Below are 17780 nucleotides of genomic sequence, written 5' to 3' on the forward strand. Positions count from 1 at the left end.
AATATATAAGGCAATGATACTCAATCACTGAAAGACTGCACGAATGCATAGCTATAAATATACTACACACATGAAGTGTTGCCCAGTTAAGAGGTGGAACAAAACACCACAAACCACCTCACTCACCACCCGCTTCCACGCTAAGAAGATGAAAATAAAAAGAATTTTCTACTCTGCATAATCTGAACCAATTAATTTCTTCAGCATATGATCGTCTGGCAGACTTCTAGGGCGACTGTTTATGCAAAATAAGCACCTGCTTAGTCTCTGAAAATATTCTACTTTCCCAGTCGAGACTAACTCATTTGAGCTACGTATAGAAAAGATCTCCAAATGCAGTGTTAACATTTGCTTAAAAGCAGGGAGGGTCTTATATAATTTTAAGCTTTCTTTAGAGAGACCTAATAAACTTCTTTCAAGTTACACTTAAAAGAAAGACAATTTTGAGAAGAGAAGTGAAGGAAGACACACAACATCATGAAAATTGGTCAACTCCTGTAAAGCTGACCCAGAAATAAGACAACTTCCAGGAAGATCCATTAGCACTATTCTCTAGAACACAGCCACATGAGTTGCCTAGCTATTTCTACAGAAATTTACATCAGCTGTAGTCACAATTGTAAAAACTAATAAAAGGCAGCAATTAAGAAAATGTAGGTTTGTGTTAGAAATAGAACTTCCAGGTTTTTTTTTTTTCCCCTCCCAAAAACCAGATTCTGAACAGTTGCTAACACCACATATATCGAAGTGCAACTAGATGCAGCTAGTTACATACCATCTTAAATGTGGCACTGCTTACAATATTTTATTCTTAGTAATATTGAGAATGGCATTAGAAAAAAAGTAACCCCATTTTCTACATTTTTAAAAATACTTATGCTTTGTATTATGCTGATTTCATGTGGCAATTAGAATTTAATTCAGAATGCATAAATATCACTACCTGTACTCATAAGGGATGCATTAAACAGTGAAATATTTATACAGTTGTACCACTTTGTTTTCACTCTATCTTTCACAAAGTTTTTACTAGGGTAGCACAGTCCCTGTGTAGAATAATAAAAGAAAGTACACTGAAGTAATCTAATACAAATTCAGACTGATACATGCAGCTAAATAAAGACTCCAAGCTTTACTTCATATCTGAACAGACGGAAATTGAACTTCGTATTTTGATGAAATGAAGCTATAAGATATTTGCACTGCTTACTTAATGCAAACTGTAAGAAGGATATTGTCTACTAGTCTTCCAATGAGCTTGCAATAGTAAGCATCATCAGGGACCCATGGATTTTCTTCTCGGGCATTCATAGCATATTTGAGATAAGTATCACTTAGACACCAGCCTAGTGGGCGATTATCTTTGAGAGAGCCAATTATGGCATGAACAAGTTTTCTCTTGAGGTTTGTACGCTCTCTGAGATGCCTTTCATAATAGTGAAGAGTGTTGTACAGGTAAGTCACTGGACGGTCTGCCGAAAAGAAAAGGAAAACAACAAAAAGCAGAAATAAATTCTAGCATTATTATTATGTTTATGGTGGCAAATAAAATTAAATTCAAGATCTCTACAAGTCTAAGTTTTCTGTATTTAAGAACAGTGCGCATGGAACTGATTCACATTCTGTATTTCACTATGCTCAACAACTCTGATTTTCCTTTGTCTTGTACAAAACTTAAATGTGTGTGCAGGAGGATAGAACTCAAGTAAAGAAAGTCAGTATTACTGACAGCTCCTATCTTGATGATAATACTAATACATTTGTAAGTAACTTGTCTAAATAATCTCTTTGTATAAAAGGTATTAAATAGGAAGAAATCAAGTCACAGTAAAGAAAGAATGTCACAAATTGCCTGGGTGTAGCAATGACATCTACACACAAACTTAAAATAAAAGTGTATAAAGGAACAGGTTAAGTTATTTGGATCTTGAAGAAGGATATATGGAGGAACCGCTTTTTAACTGTTTCAGTCTTGGTAACTGAAAGTTTGTTAGGACACAGATCCAGGTACTTACTCCTAGATGGGAATGAAAGGGAAAGGTATGAAGGAAGCATGAATTGGCAAGAGTTACCTGAATAAATGCAAGTTCACTGCTAGTCCGCTGAAATTCACTAAACAGGGATTGTACTTCTCTGTGGAAATTTACACAGGGCTTACAGAATAGGAAAGGATTAAAATGCTTAAGTGCTAGTAGATGAAAATTATGAATGAAGAAGATGAAGGGGAATAGAATGATTACAACAGGAATAAAAATCTGTATTCACAGATAACTTACCGTGGAATTTGTATAAACCTCCCAGATGATCCAATAAAGTTTCTAGTGATTTGGACACTGGAAGCAATTCCAGAAATCTATGGATTACAATGTCAAACACTGGCAGAAAACGCAGACATACATTTCCAAAATAAATTGGTAGGTACTGGGGCTGGATCTGAACCGGGGGATTGACTTGTTCTGCCAAACCTTCAAAATACAACTTTTCAGCATATTTCTAGAAAGAAAGAAATCCAACAAAATAAATAAACTCTTTCCTTAAAAGCAGTACATTAAACATTCAACATCTACACTGCTTTAAAAAGACACTTCATAACCTTCATTATGAATGCAGTGCAATGATTTCACTGTAAAACTTACTGAATAAAAATTCAACTACGAGTGAAATTATTTAGTTATTAGACTAGCAGATAACAATTTCTTCAGAAAAAAAACAAAATGGAGTTTCACCACTACTCAAAGTGCACACAGGACAGCATGAAGGCAAAGCTGAAAGCTGCCAGCGCTTCCGTGTCTCTTGTCAAGTATTTTAAGAGAAAACATAGGTGAAATCAGCAGCACTGAAACTATCTGCATTGTATACTGAATCAGAACACTAGAAATACTACTGTCCTGGTTTCAGCTGGGATAGAGTCAATTGTCTTCCTAGTGGCTGGTGCAGTGCTGTGTTTTGGATTTAGTATGAGAATAATGATGATAACGCACTGATGGTTTTAGTTGTAGCTAAGTAGTGTTTATACCAAGTCAAGGACTTCTCAGCTTCCCAAGCTCTGCCAGCAAGGAGATGCACAAGAAGCTGAGAGGGATCTTAGCTGGGACAGCTGACTCAAACTGACCATATAATGTCATGCTCAGTATATAAACAGGGGATTTGGCCAAGGAAAGGCAATTGTTGGTGAGGGATGGGATGGGCACTGATCACTGGGCAGTAAGCAACTGTATTGTGCATCATTTATTTTGTATATTCTATTCTTCTTCTCTTCCATCCCTCTTGCTGTCCTGTTAAACTGTCTTTATCTCAGCCTATGAGTTTTACCTTTTTTTTCCCTCATTCTCCTTCCCAAGCCATTGGAGTCAGGGTAGAGGGGAGGCAAGTGAAAGGCTGCATGGTGCTTAGTTGCCAGCTGTGCTTAAACCATGACAAATACAAACATAGTAACTCCCCAGTGCACACTCAAATACCAAACGAGTACAGTTAAAGGCTGAGCTTTGTTTTTTACCTGTAATTTCTATATGTGAGACTTGGTCTAGTAACCGTGCAGCCATGTCAGATCACATCCCAGGCTAAAATAATTTGATTCCTTCCTACCTTTACTCTTTCAGACACTGTTATGACACTGCATGGCTAAGGCAGAAGGCTAATACAGACCTAATAGCTTCTGGATGAGAACTAGATTGTATGTGTTTAGCTATACAAGAGCTTGCTTGTATCTGCTTCATTTCAGTGTTGATTTATCTTTTGAAAGAACACTCCATTGGTATCTCCTTTTCCAGCCAGCAGAAACTACTACATTTACAGCAGCATTGAAATCTCAGCAGTTCTCTTTCCTAAAATATAAGCATACCATGTTCTTGCTCCACAGGAGATGGAAGAAACTTTTAACGATCAGGACAAAACGTTACAGTAAAAAATAACCAGAAGGAAATACCTTCTCCCTGAAACACAAAACCTCTGTTCTAATTGAATGTCAGTAAACCCAAGATTTTAAAATGACTGAATGCAGATGAGCAAGAATGAACCTCCAATGAACTCTTCAGCTGATTCTGTCTTTGAATATCACTGCATTATAATTTTAATGTTATTACATAAATATAGTGATTCTTTTTCCTACTAGCCCAAATAAATTATGACTTAGTAACTCAAAAAACTGACAAAGCTGTCCTGTCATTTACAGGACAAAAGGCTCTCTGGCTGATCTCAATGCACAGAAAGTATTACAATAAAAGGATTTTATTATATTTGATACCTTGTGATAACTCATATGCTTAGTATGCCAGTCATTCTGCAGCCAGTGCTCCGGAGAATTCTCCTTCACAAAATCACTCACTCTGTTCCTGAAATCGTTAGGCTTGAGTAAGAGTAATTGAATTATGAAGTAACAGACTTGAGCTTCATTTCCTTCATGACTACGCATGGCCTTAAAACAAAATGGATCAGAAAACATGGAATTACACTTCATGCTGCTGTCTGCTTTATAACCTCTAAACATTGGCTAGTAAGTTTGGCTGCACATTAGGTACATCTCCACACAAATTCACACTGAATATATGGTCTTTCAACTCTATTTTTCAAGTGAAGACACAGAACAGAGATAGGTTTAATCACTTGTGAAAAGTAATCGTCACGTTTTTTATTCCATAGACAGGAAGTCTAACAAGCTCCCAGTGACAGCATCTTCTCGGAGAATTCCAGCTCTCTTTTAGCTGCCAGTTCGCGTATTAATTATAATAAAGTTAAGATTGCTTCAAAATTCTGGCTACTCTGACATATTTGAACCTCAGTTTGAAAACCCATCTAAAATTCAAACTAGCTTTACACTAAGATGAGATTTTCATAGAATCATAGAATCACCAGGTTGGAAGAGACCCACTGGATCATCGAGTCCAACCATTCCCATCAAACACTAAACCATCCCCCTTAGCACCTCGTCCACCCGTGCCTTAAACACCTCCAGGGAAGGTGAATCAACCACCTCCCTAGGCAGCCTGTTCCAGTGCCCAATGACCCTTTCCGTGAAAAATTTTTTCCTAATGTCCAGCCTAAACCTCCCCTGGCAGAGCTTGAGGCCATTCCCTCTTGTCCTGTCCCCTGTCACTTGGGAGAAGAGGCCAGCACCCTCCTCTCTACAACGTCCTTTCAGGTAGTTATAGAGAGCAATGAGGTCACCCCTCAGACTCCTCTTCTCCAGGCTAAACAACCCCAGCTCTCTCAGCCGCTCCTCATAAGGCCTGTTCTCCAGCCCCTTCACCAGCTTTGTTGCTCTTCTCTGGACTCGTTCCAGAGCCTCAACATCCTTCTTGTGGTGAGGGGCCCAGAACTGAACACAGGATTCGAGGAGCGGTCTCACCAGTGCCGAGTACAGAGGGAGGATAACCTCCCTGGACCTGCTGGTCACGCCGTTTCTGATCCAAGCCAAGATGCCATTGGCCTTCTTGGCCACCTGGGCACACTGCTGGCTCATGTTCAGTATCTGTCAACCAGCACCCACAGGTCCTTCTCCAGGCAGCTTTCTAGACAGATTTCTACTCTGTAGCACTGCGTAGGGTTGTTGTGCCCCAAGTGCAGGACCCGGCATTTGGCCTTGTTAAACCTCATGCCGTTGGACTCTGCCCAGTGGTCCAGCCTGTTCAGATCCCTTTGCAGAGTCTCCCTACCCTCCAGCAGATCGACACTTCCACCCAGCTTAATGTCGTCCGCAAACTTGCTAAGGGTGCACTTGATGCCTTCATCCAGGTCATCGACAAAGACATTGAACAGGGCTGGACCCAGCACTGAGACCTGGGGAACCCCACTTGTCACTGGCCTCCAGCTGGATTTCACACCATTTCCCACCACTCTCTGGGCCCGGCCATCCAACCAGTTTTCCACCCAGGAGAGTGTGCGCCTGTCCAGGCCAGAGGCTGACAGTTTCTCAAGCAGAATGCTGTGAGAAACTGTGTCAAAGGCTTTACTGAAGTCCAGGAAGACCACATCCACAGCCTTTCCCTCATTCAGCAGCCGAGTCACTTTGTCATAGAAGGCGATCAGGTTAGTTTGGCAAGACCTGCCTTTTGTGAATCCATGTTGACTGGGCCTGATCACCCGGTTCTCTTCCATGTGCTTCATGATAGCACTCAAGATCACCTGCTCCATGACTTTCCCTGGCACTGAGGTCAGACTGACAGGCCTGTAGTTTCCTGGGTCCTCCCTGCGACCCTTCTTGTAGATGGGCACAACATCAGTCAGCCTCCAGTCCAGTGGGACTTCCCCAGTCTTCCAGGACTGTTGGAAGATGATGGAAAGGGGTTTGGCCAGCACATCCGCCAGCTCCTTCAGTACCCTAGGGTGAATCCCATCCGGCCCCATAGACTTGTGGGTGTCTAGTCGGGCTAGCAAGGCTCTGACCACCTCCTCTTGGATCACGGGAGCCTCATTATGCTCCTCTAGCTCCTGGGTTTGTACACAGATGGAACGACCCTCCTTACAACTAAAGACTGAGGCAAAGAAGTCATTAAGTACCTCAGCCTTTTCCTCATCCCCTGTCACTGTTGTTCCTTCTGCGTCCAGTAGGGACTGTATGGTCTCCCTAGTCCTTTTATTATTTATATAGTTATAGAAAGATTTTTTGTTATCTTTCACTGACTTGGCCAATCCTATTTCTAGCTGAGCCTTAGCCCTTCTGATTTTTCCCCTACACAATCTCACTTCCCTCCTGTAGTCCTCCCAAGAGGCCTGTCCCCTCTTCCAGAGCCCATAAACATTTCTCTTCCTCTTGATATCACTCAAGATCTCTCTCTTCAACCAAGCTGGTTTTCTCCCCTGAGAATTTTAAAATATAAGTAAAGGATAATTACTGAAGGAAAACTTAACTCTCTCAGCAAGTTCTGCTTAATTTTTTAAGGTAACCTGAAAAGACAGAGAATGCCATTTCTCTCTTACTTTTCTCATGAAACAGGCTGAATTCTAAGCAAAGAAAGCATACTCTAATAATATAGTTTAAGATTTTCCATTTTTTTCTGAGTCATGGCATTCCGTACCCCTTCCACCTTTTCAGGCTGCAGAAAAATCTGCATGTGTCTGAAGTCAGAGACCCAAAGCACTAATAACAACATTTAATAATATCAATTCAATGGTTGCCATTAAATAAACAAGAGCAGCTTCCCCTGAAGATTCAGAGAACAGCAAGACTGATTTTTATGTTGCTTACAGGTGTAATCTATTATTTCACTTGATTACGGGGTTAGAAAATAGTTACTATTTAAACCCAAGGCATTTGTATAAAGATTGCTCCTACAAAACTAACTCAGAAAGCCGGAAAAACAAAGGCAATACTTACCAAACACAGTATCAACCTATCCAGTGTTACAATGTTGTATTTCCACACCATGTCATTGAGAATCTCAATACATTTATTGAGCTGCTGGCCTCCCGCAGAGGTGGAGAATTCATACACCAAGAAATCTGCAAATGTTCTGACGTGTGCCACCAGAGCTCTGGCCCCAATTCTTTCTAACACTCTAGCACAGAAGAACAAAACAACCGGTTGTTACTGTTCTTAAAACATTTTAACTGGTGTAGTTTGTAAGAGTTGGTGGGTGCTAATACAACTGTCTTCATAAACAAAACCCAAAAACTCTCACTTTATTAAATGAACTCAGGAAACCCCAAAGTAAAGCACAAAACCCAAAGAGCAACAGAATTCCAAAGCCTGGATACTAATCAGAAGAAATGGTTCAAGTTCACCAATTCTTATGGATAGAATTCTGTCCAGAACCAATGCTCAAGTTACGCAATTTTGAGTTATACACCTCTTACTTCTGCAACTCAGCTTTATTTTCCTGCAGTGTGTGTTTTAATATAACCATAGCATTATAGTACTGCTATTTTCTCATTGCACAGAAGAGTAACGCATACTATTATAAATATTGTTTCGACAGATCTAACAAGGACAGAAAAGAATCTATTTTTCAGAGCTAGAGCAATGCTGTTACTACAGAGGACAAGTTAAAAAAATTGTAGTACTACTACTGCTATAATAGATTTTCATCTTAATCCAACATGTGAGGATTTTTTAAAAATTTGGCCTTCATTCAAGTACAAAAGCTAAGTAAATAAATACTTTACGTGTTCTGTTCACTACTTCAGATTGACTGAGGCACTGCCATTACAAGTAAACTGGTTAATCCAAGCACCTCGCATCCCTCTCTCTCTGGTTGGTGTAACCAATCTTACTGCACAATGACACACTTGCCAATATCTAGCTTTACTCCTTCTTCACATGCTTTACATGCTCTGAATTAATAAAAAAAAGTAAAAATCAAGCTGCTAATGCACAAGGCCTATGTCCTGAGGACTGAAAGTGCTGCTGTAATAAGTTTAAAACAGCACATCTTTTAAGCTCACCTGTAGCCAATTTGATTAATGTGATCTGTATCCAATAACATCTTCCACAGGAGACAAAGGAAAAGTGGGGATGAACCTTGTGCAGAAAAATGTGTGATTATATCATTCTCATTGGTCATAGACTTCCACTTCCTGTATTCTTCTTCCACATTCTTCTTCAAGTTAAAACGGCTTTCCTGAGGTACATTATTCTGCTTGAAGAATACCTGAAATAAAGCAGGCTTTGCTGTGAATGAGAGCCTACAATAAAGTAGATGAACATGCAAACTTTTCACTGACTCTGTACCTTATGAGGTCCTACTTCCTTGTAAAATACATACCTACTAGGTAGGGTTGTTGCTTTACCATGACACCACAGCAATAGTTTCGTCACTAACAGAGCTACATGACAAATGGCCACAAGAAAAAAAGGCTTCTCCAATATTCTTTTTCATTTTATTTTTTAATTTTTAAGAGATCTGATTTACCTTCCCCTAGAAGTACCAGTTGGCGAAACTTGGCCTTACAATACTCCAAGAGAAGCTAATGCTTTTCTGAAGAAATAGGAATGTTACAATCATGCTACATTCTTTAGGGACCTGAGATTAATGTAGTCTTGACAGAACAAGAATCTCACCAGCCAACAAAAAGGCAAAGAATCTTTTATAAGAGAGTAAATTCTCTGTATCTTCAACTATAAGATCTTCAGGTTTGAAACTATTACCTGCAGAGGAGCTGGGAATGAGCTTAGCGTATGCGATGCCCAGTTATGTGGAGTAAAACTCATGATAGTCTGCAATATATCCTTGCACCAAGTTCCCTGAATTGAATCAGAGCCTGTGAAGAAGTCTAGAAAATGGATGAATGATGTTAGCATTTCATACAAAAACGTATTTCTTATTGGCATTCCTCTTGTAGTCACATAAATCAAGGCTTTGCTAGTTCAACAGGGGTTCTTTTTTTGCTAATTTCTCTCATCTCCTTTGAATCTTATTCACCCTACAGAGAAAGCTGGATATTATCTCTCTTATGCAATTAACAATAACAAAATTATTTTTAGATACTGAGCTAGAAATAAAGCAATCATGATTTTAAGATTTTGTACTTAATTTCCTGTAATGACAGCAAGACAAGCTTTTGCTAATTAACTGATTAGACTTAAAGAAGAAGTCCTGAGGAAGATAATGATGATGAAATTGCCAGATTCCATTTTATATTGCTTTAAAAAGGCTGCTCAGCAACACCTTTCTCAATTAAGCTTTACAAATAAAACACAAGCTGCATTGCCCCCAACCGCTATGTTGATTTAACATTAAAGGTTGAGCAAAGGTTAAAAAAACCCCAAAACCTAATACAAAGAAGCCTTTTCCCTTTCAAATCACCTCCACCAATTTTTGTGAAACCAGCTGTTCTAACTCTTCAGCAGGTCTCCACACTGGGACCATAAAAAAAGGACAGAGCTTTGAGACGGATGTTTTCTCTAACAAAAACTTGAGCCATGTAATTGCACATTATTAAAATATTACAACACACAATAAAAGCTTCCCCCTCTTCCTTCCCAAGAAGCCAAACCCCAAACACAAACTACTTTTTCTTAAAATTAAGCCGTAGAGTGGGTGGCTTCCACATGCGCTATACCTGCTGCAAACATTCCAAGTTTTTTTTTTCAAAGAGTATGTATCAGTAATCAATCTAAACATTTAAATTAAAATAATGATATTGAAAACAAGATAGTAAAAAAACAGTCACTATATCTCTGTATAAAAAGAAACTTTTAAACAACTTCTGATTTCATTACTGCTTTAAAAATAGTTTTTTATTTAAAAATAAGCAATTAGAAATTAAATTTATGCTTCTTTAAAAGTAGAGGTGTATGAGAGATGTTTTATAACCATGTCATTTCCATAATATTCTATTGAACAGCATTTTAGAGAAATGGCTTGACTACAGCTTTAACCTAGATGTTATCTCACAGTACTGCTACTACCTGTCACATGTGTTGCTCTTGCTAGAGTTAAGATCAAAGCTCTGTTGAGTTCTTCTGATTCTGCTGAAAGAACTGTTTTGGGATCACTGAGGAATCGTGTAAACTGTGGTTGGACTTCCGAGCTGCCCAAAGCTGTGATTAGCCTTAAAGCAGTACTCTCAACACTGAAAGAAGGAAACAGTCCAGTTAGAAAATAATACTTACACCGCTGCTTCTAAGATGCCCCAAATACCTTTTCTTCCTGCATTCTCTGCTTCAAATAATATGAAAACGTGTTTTGAAAGCGATGTTCCTAATCTTTTGGAGACGTTTGTTTTTTTCCACCATTTAATAAATTTGAAAATAAAGCTCTCAAAAGTTGATTTAGTGAGAGTTTCAGGTGCAAAGTCCCTAAAAGAGAACTTCAAGTTTCTCCAAATTCGAGCTCTCTTTTTCATTATCCTTAAAAAGTCTTCATCTAAACAAGGATACATAAATACACAAAACCAGAATAAAAAGACATGAATAATGCATAGAAGCTTCAAAGCTATCTACCACCTTGAAGTAGACAGCACTAATTGTCCTTCTTAAAGAAATGAGGAAGTACTGATTTTGATTACAAGCACTTTATTTTCCCGTGCTGTAGCTTCAAGTGCTTTTCACATCAGGTAGTCTGAAGTAATTTAGATGACTTTTACAATATTCTATCTTTGAAATGCCAAAGATTAATTTACTTAAATATAGTTGCATGGAGTGCTTATCAGAAGTGACTGATTAACATCAGATGACAAAACAAGATTATGGTGAATAAAAAGAGCAAGCCCCCGAATTTAAGGAGAAGCTTGTCTTCAGTAGCTCTCTTTTTTCTTGATAAAGGATAAGGAACTGAACAATAAAAATCTGGACTAAGAAATGACTATGTAATTAGACTTCCTTGATATGAACTGATAATAATGAGGTTGTTCTGTCTCCCTTACGTACCCCCCACAAGAAATATTCTACTCCGAGTTAGTGCACAGTTTTCTCCAACTTTTCTACCACAAACCCCAGATTCTACATACAAACTGAATCTTGTGCCCTTCAACTTTGTTAACAGAAAGTTAAACTCAAAGCTTTTCCCTACAGTTATCTGCATGTCTACTCTAGAGTTTCTTTAACCAGCTTCTCCATCTTTCTTGTATACAAAATAGCCATGGTTTCATATGTGATTTACACTGATAAAAAGAATCACACAATGAAAGTGACTTTTTTCTTCACTTGGGTTCGTGTACAGCCACCATAGCTTTGCGCCAACTCCTTTACGGGTGCAGGATTAATCAGATTATGTCCCTGATCCGACTGAAAATTAACTTTACTACAGAATTAAGTGGAATCAACTTAAGTCTTGTAACGGAGTTAAACATCCTCTACAGGAGTAAGAAAGTGCAGTCCCATCTGGCAGACACGGCAATCACTGTCACTACAAGTAGCAAGCATTGCCCTCCAGTGCAAGAAGCTCAAAAATTTTCTGACACTTCCTGACGTGACAGTTCTGGCATATATTGACCCGTGACACTGCTGCCACGTCTGTGCAAGAGCTTTCCTTAAGCAACTCTGCAGAGTACTACCCATAACATCTAACCATTATTTCTGAAATATGACCTGCTGAGATATCATAAAACAATTCAGCCAACAGAACCAAGACTGGAAAGTGCTTATATCCCATGTAAACAGTTCTCATGCAGCTTTCAACATATGATGAAGGAGGAATCAGAGATTACAGTTAAATATGGTAACCATCACTCACCACAGATGAAGCTGGTTCTGATTAGTCTGAGGCACAGCAGCCAAGGAATGAAGATGGCTGAGCAGCTGGACTCGGTAATGAGGCTGGATGTGATGCATTCGATAGCTAAACATTTCTAGCAGAGTGTGCAAAATTCCCCATGCATGAGATTTGAACACTGTTGGCAGGAGCTGACCTTACAAAAAAGAGTTTGTAAAATCAGTTTTCAAAGTGATTACACTTCATAATACAACTACAGAGTACACTGTAGAAAGACCTTAATATTAGACTGCAAAACTGGTATCTGATCTGAAACTTGTATTACCTCCAAAAAGCGTACGTGCAAGCGCTCTCTGAAAAAGCTATAAATGTATAAAGCTCAATAATCTTTTGAATGAACGTATACAGTAGATGCGCAAATTACTTCCAGTGAGTGCAATAAAGTATCATTTGCATCTAATACAGCGACTTTGCTTGCAACTTTCCAGAAAGCATATCTTTGCAAAACAGTGTAACTAGGAAAGTACTGACCATATAAGTAATGTCATAAAGGGACAGCAGCACACTCATCTAAAACTTACCGCAGCACTAGGGTAACACTTACAATTTCTGTTATATTAAAAAATAATGCATGCATTCAACATGCTGCATCATGAGATATTCATTTTTACTACGGTCTCTAGTTGTCATTAAAAGAAAACAGTATTGAAAAAGAAGAAGGGGGGAAGAAAGGTTTTCTTTCTTACTGATAAAGCCTTTGATGCCCAAGGACTCTATTTCCATATAAACCAAGAGGCGACTGTAGGTTTCCACAAGAGCAGGTGCCAAGGCCACACTAGATTTTGCATGAGCCAACTTAATTACCCTTGTAGCTATGCTATGAATCAGACTGAGAAAAGAGAGAAAGTACTTTTCAATCAAAAACAATGACTTGAAAGTTAAGAAATTTTTTACATATATAAACAGACCTATAGTGGCATGTACAGGCACAGGAAGGCTTTCCTGATGCTAATTAGTTACACGCATATTCACAGGTTAAAAAAGAAAAAAAAAAAAAGCTAGCTGCATACTGTACCTCATTTTGGCATGAACTGTAAGTGAGTCCAAGAGGTTCATTGGCAATGGGGTAATAGACCCTGAAGCCATGCAATTAGTCCCCGGAAGAGGTATCCTCATGTTGCCATTTCCATAAATTGTCTCTACTAGTAAACCCATTGGCAAAGTGAAACACTCTGAATTGGTTGAATAAGCATTGCACAACAAGGCAATCTTGTAGTCATTCATTGGTAAGCTTTTACTTCTTAAGCTCTGTTGCAAAAACCTGTGTCCCAAGGAGATTAAACATTAAGCAGAAAGAAACAAGCAGAAGCATATACATGCCTTCCAGGACTACAACCACAATAAAACCGATAAAAATCCATTGTTGAATAGTAGAAAAAAACCTACGTATAAATTGCACCATATCAAAATGACTACATCTTATGCCACACTGTGTTACAATTCTGGAGTACCAGAGAAACATTTCATGATAAAAATTACACTGTAAAAATCACCTTTCCTATCAAAAAGTAATGCAGTGTAACACTAACCCACATTTTCCAAACCACAGCCTAATAAAGTCAACTTGGTTTCAGATTCTCCTACAGTAAAAAAGATTTATTAATCTTAGATGTAATATATTATTTCTGTCAGCTGTATGATAACGGCATATTTTGACTTTGAGCTCTTTCTTAGTTATGTCAAATTCCCTTGACAAGCCTTATGCAGCATCCCATCACACAATACATTCTGAATACAGACTTGGAGCTTCCTATTCCATTGCATCCAAAGACAAATCAAAACATTAAAAAAAACCCCTAAACTTACTCATGGTGAAGTTTAAGAGAATGAGGAATGGGAATTTGTAATTTGGAGTTGTCACTATGGGCCTTCCGATTCAGATGAATCCAAATACAAGTCATTGCAAAAGCATGAGTTGACTGGGGTTTGTTAATATCAGGTACAGGAATACACTAAAGAAAGAACAAACAAGTGTGACATAATGCATGTATTAATATACAAAAACCCAAATGAGATAGCAAGCATTCACAATGCCAAGTTTTTCTTCTTCTGACATGCCACACCATAAGCAACATTTTTAAAGAACTGGTTCTACCCTCATCCGTGCATGCAGTTTTAAAGAGATTACTGATATTAGTAATTAATTCTGAAAAAAAACCTCAAAAAAAAAATCTAAGACCTCAGCAAATGGAAGTTCGTGCTTAGAGTACACAGATTCAAGACACACATAGTTACAAAGCACATACTTTTTACCATGAGCCTCACACTTGTACATTATTCAGAAATCAGTTATGGTATATGCTTCCATGCTAGGTGTTCAGCAGTTCACCAATATTTTCTGAATAATCTTACTTGTCTAGCATCACCATTACACTTAAAGAGTAACATACTTTTGATGAAAAAGAACAGATACCCCCCAAAATTCACAAGGTTTTGGCTATAGACTTATGTTCATTACCGCCACTGGAAAAGGCACTCTGGCTCTCTCCTTCTGCCAACACAGACATTTCTCTCCCTTTGGCACAGTTACTACTGCACAAGCACCACTGACAGCACAAGTGAGACATCAGCAACGCATACAAGGGGACAGTAAGACAAATTCTCTGAAGAGCAACAGCCATAGATAAACTGCTGTGAAAATGAATCCTCAGAAATGACCTAGTTCCATAACACTTTAAACAAGTGTAACTCGGAGCCAATCATTTCAGCTAAAGTAAATAGTCCCGTCACTCTTCCCATATTTTGCGCTGATAAAAGCGACTGTGAGTTCACTAAACAAACTGCACTGAAGAATTTCTGTAGGTCAAAACTAACTTAAGAGGAGGAAAATTGTTACATATCATTTTGGTACACCACACATTTGTGTCAACACACCTACTGACCCAAAACAGAAGGCACTATGACAAGAGTAAGCAATCAGGACTTTGTGCTGACAACACTGTCACAATAGAAGTTAAGAACTTCCCCTAACTCCCTCTTCCTCGGGAACTTTCATTCTAGAGGAATGTACAAAGCATGACTAGGATTTTATTTACTACTGCAGAATGAATTTTAAGTAACCATTAATCGTGTGTGTTAATGTCTTATTCTGTTACAGCCAGGATGTAACAACAAAATTCCATATTATTCCTTAATAGCATCCTCAGTACTTTAACAAACACCTCAAAACCTTAGTCAACCAAAGTCAAAGAAGAGATTAGTTAACAGAAGTCTTTCTTGCCCTCAAACACACCGCATGAAAATAGTTACTGGAAAAGCCAGAGCGAGGAAATCCAGAAAGTTTTCACTCAATTATGAAATATCTCTCTCCAACCATGCAGCCCACTGTTGTTAGCAGTGACTCAAGAATGACAGTAACATTGACACATGCAGGTCTCAAGCTGAACTAAAAATAAAACTTTTAATTTGAGAGAAAAAACTTACTTCTTTCTCAGGATATAGGAGGTCAAAAAGCTTCATAACCGGGAGGAAGTCAGCCAGTGCATTCTTCTGGATGCTGCCAGAGATGAACTGGAGTAGTACCCACATCAGATGGTCTCTTCCTTTAATGAGACCACGGCCTGCCAACTGTGAAAACCACTCAATAACAAACAAATACTGCACGCAGAGGAAAACTCACTGCAAAGATTCCTATAAAAGTAGAAGGGCAGACTACAACGGTGACATCGGAGATTACTGGGGTACCAAAGAGAGCAGAGAACTAGCAACCATCACAGGTAAAACAAAAAATAGATATTAAATTTTAACGTAACATGGGCTGTGGACAAATGAAGATGGACCAATAAGTACTGCTTGTTAGAAACTGTATCCAAACAGCCACAAGCTAACCCTATGGTGAGGAGAAGGAACACCCCCTTCCTACCATTGACATGATATTTCTCCCCAACAAAGAGCTCAGGATGGTGCTGACTTATTGTAACACCTCCTCTACTTTCTAATGGAAGACTGCCACCACCACTACCCTTATAATTCAGAGAGGAACTGAGCACCAGAGAAAAGGGTAAATACTAGGAAGTAACTGAATTATTATTAGGAAGCAGTAATTAAACTTTGGACTGTGTTGTCAATGTCACTGTAACTGGACAAATGATATTTAATTTGATTGCTTTAATTAGATTGATTAGACAAACAAACCATTTGTATCATTTACATGGCATGTTTCTTTAGCTCACAAACTGAACAATGTTTGCTCTGTTTGAAGCTTGGTTGTAAACTGGATGCAATAGCACAGCACTCGAACCTTCAGAATGATGCCAGTTTATCGCCTTATTCTACTTACTACCACATTTTGAACCCAAATGTGATGCAACATTCAGCACTGGTGAGACTGCTCCTCAAATACTGTGTTCAGTTCTGGGCCCCTCACCACAAGGATGTTGAGGCTCTGGAACGAGTCCAGAGAAGAGCAACAAAGCTGGTGAGGGGGCTGGAGAGCAGGTCTTACAAGGAGCAGCTGAGAGAGCTGGGGTTGTTTAGCCTGGAGAAGAGGAGGCTGAGGGGAGACCTCATTGCTCTCTACAACTACCTGAAAGGACGTTGTAGAGAGGAGGGTGCTGGACTCTTCTCCCAAGTGACAGGGGACAGGACAAGAGGGAACGGCCTCAAGCTCCGCCAGGGGAGGTTTAGGCTGGACATTAGGCAAAAATTTTTCACAGAAAGGGTCATTGGGCACTGGAACAGGCTGCCCAGGGAGGTGGTTGAGTCACCTTCCCTGGAGGTGTTTAAGGCACGGATGGACGAGGTGCTGAGGGGCATGGTTTAGTGTTTGATAGGAATGGTTGGACTCGATGATCCGGTGGGTCTCTTCCAACCTCGTTATTCTATGATTCTATGAACATCCTGTAACTATAAACCCTAGAAACAGATCTAGCTCACAGCAATGTAACTTGAGAATTTGACTGACTTCTACAGAGGACAATGATCTAGAATTTAACTCTTACACAAAAGGTACTTCTAGCACAGGTGAGTCATCTGTTTTTTTTTAAGCTTGTTGTCTCTTACCACATGGGAGCGATACAAACAATTTACCTTTTGATGGAGTGACAGGACCATATGAGGAAAACTTGCAAACTGAAAGAGCACAAAGAAAATGAGCTGGCTGGAGAGATGCTGCCACAGAAGCTGACTGGTTCCACCATCATCAAACTTCTCTTCAGTCTCAGACCGTTCCATGGCATACACCACAAGATCCACCAGCTGGTCCTCCAGCACAGGGCAGCGCTGCTTGTGCTGTAAGGCAGAGACCAGATACAGTATTCCAAAAGCCTTGCCACTTCAGAACTTGTACAGTTGCAGTAACAGTACAATATTTTTGACAGAAGGCTGGGAAGCATGAAATGAAGTCTGAACTTAAGTTAAGGATAAGCCAGTGTATTAAAGCTGCACTATGTTACAGGTCACATGTAAATGTAATTTTTACATTTTATCACATTACATAATTCCCTACACAGTTCCAAAACACAGATTATCAACAGAACAATAACATCCGTGGTTTTGTTTGTGTTTTTTAATAAATTCATGCAGATTCTTATTTCTCTGGTCCACGGAAAAGAAAGTCCATTTCTTAACACACCAGTGGTCATTCTTTTGTTTGTTTGTGGCTTTTTTTGTTGTTTTTAATTTTCTGCCTTG

At 39.0% G+C, this 17780-nt stretch overlaps 1 protein-coding gene across 2 annotated transcripts in view; it reads right to left on the reverse strand.

Moving 5' to 3' along the window:
* The window catches only part of MED23 (mediator complex subunit 23), a 42258-nt gene that overhangs the window by 6760 nt on the left and 17718 nt on the right, over positions 1-17780 (reverse strand). For both annotated transcript variants that reach the window (XM_069851896.1, XM_069851895.1), the window contains 13 exons: positions 17178-17378; positions 15573-15716; positions 13956-14101; positions 13165-13410; positions 12836-12978; positions 12111-12285; positions 10346-10509; positions 9083-9207; positions 8380-8585; positions 7313-7493; positions 4244-4414; positions 2277-2493; positions 1236-1472 (listed from right to left, as the gene is read on the reverse strand). In XM_069851896.1, the coding sequence (XP_069707997.1) occupies positions 1236-1472; positions 2277-2493; positions 4244-4414; positions 7313-7493; positions 8380-8585; positions 9083-9207; positions 10346-10509; positions 12111-12285; positions 12836-12978; positions 13165-13410; positions 13956-14101; positions 15573-15716; positions 17178-17378 (2356 nt within the window). The remainder of the gene's footprint in view (positions 1-1235; positions 1473-2276; positions 2494-4243; positions 4415-7312; positions 7494-8379; positions 8586-9082; positions 9208-10345; positions 10510-12110; positions 12286-12835; positions 12979-13164; positions 13411-13955; positions 14102-15572; positions 15717-17177; positions 17379-17780) is intronic.

This window comes from Phaenicophaeus curvirostris, chromosome 2, assembly GCF_032191515.1.
Source record: "Phaenicophaeus curvirostris isolate KB17595 chromosome 2, BPBGC_Pcur_1.0, whole genome shotgun sequence".
Taxonomy (NCBI): Eukaryota; Metazoa; Chordata; class Aves; order Cuculiformes; family Cuculidae; genus Phaenicophaeus; species Phaenicophaeus curvirostris.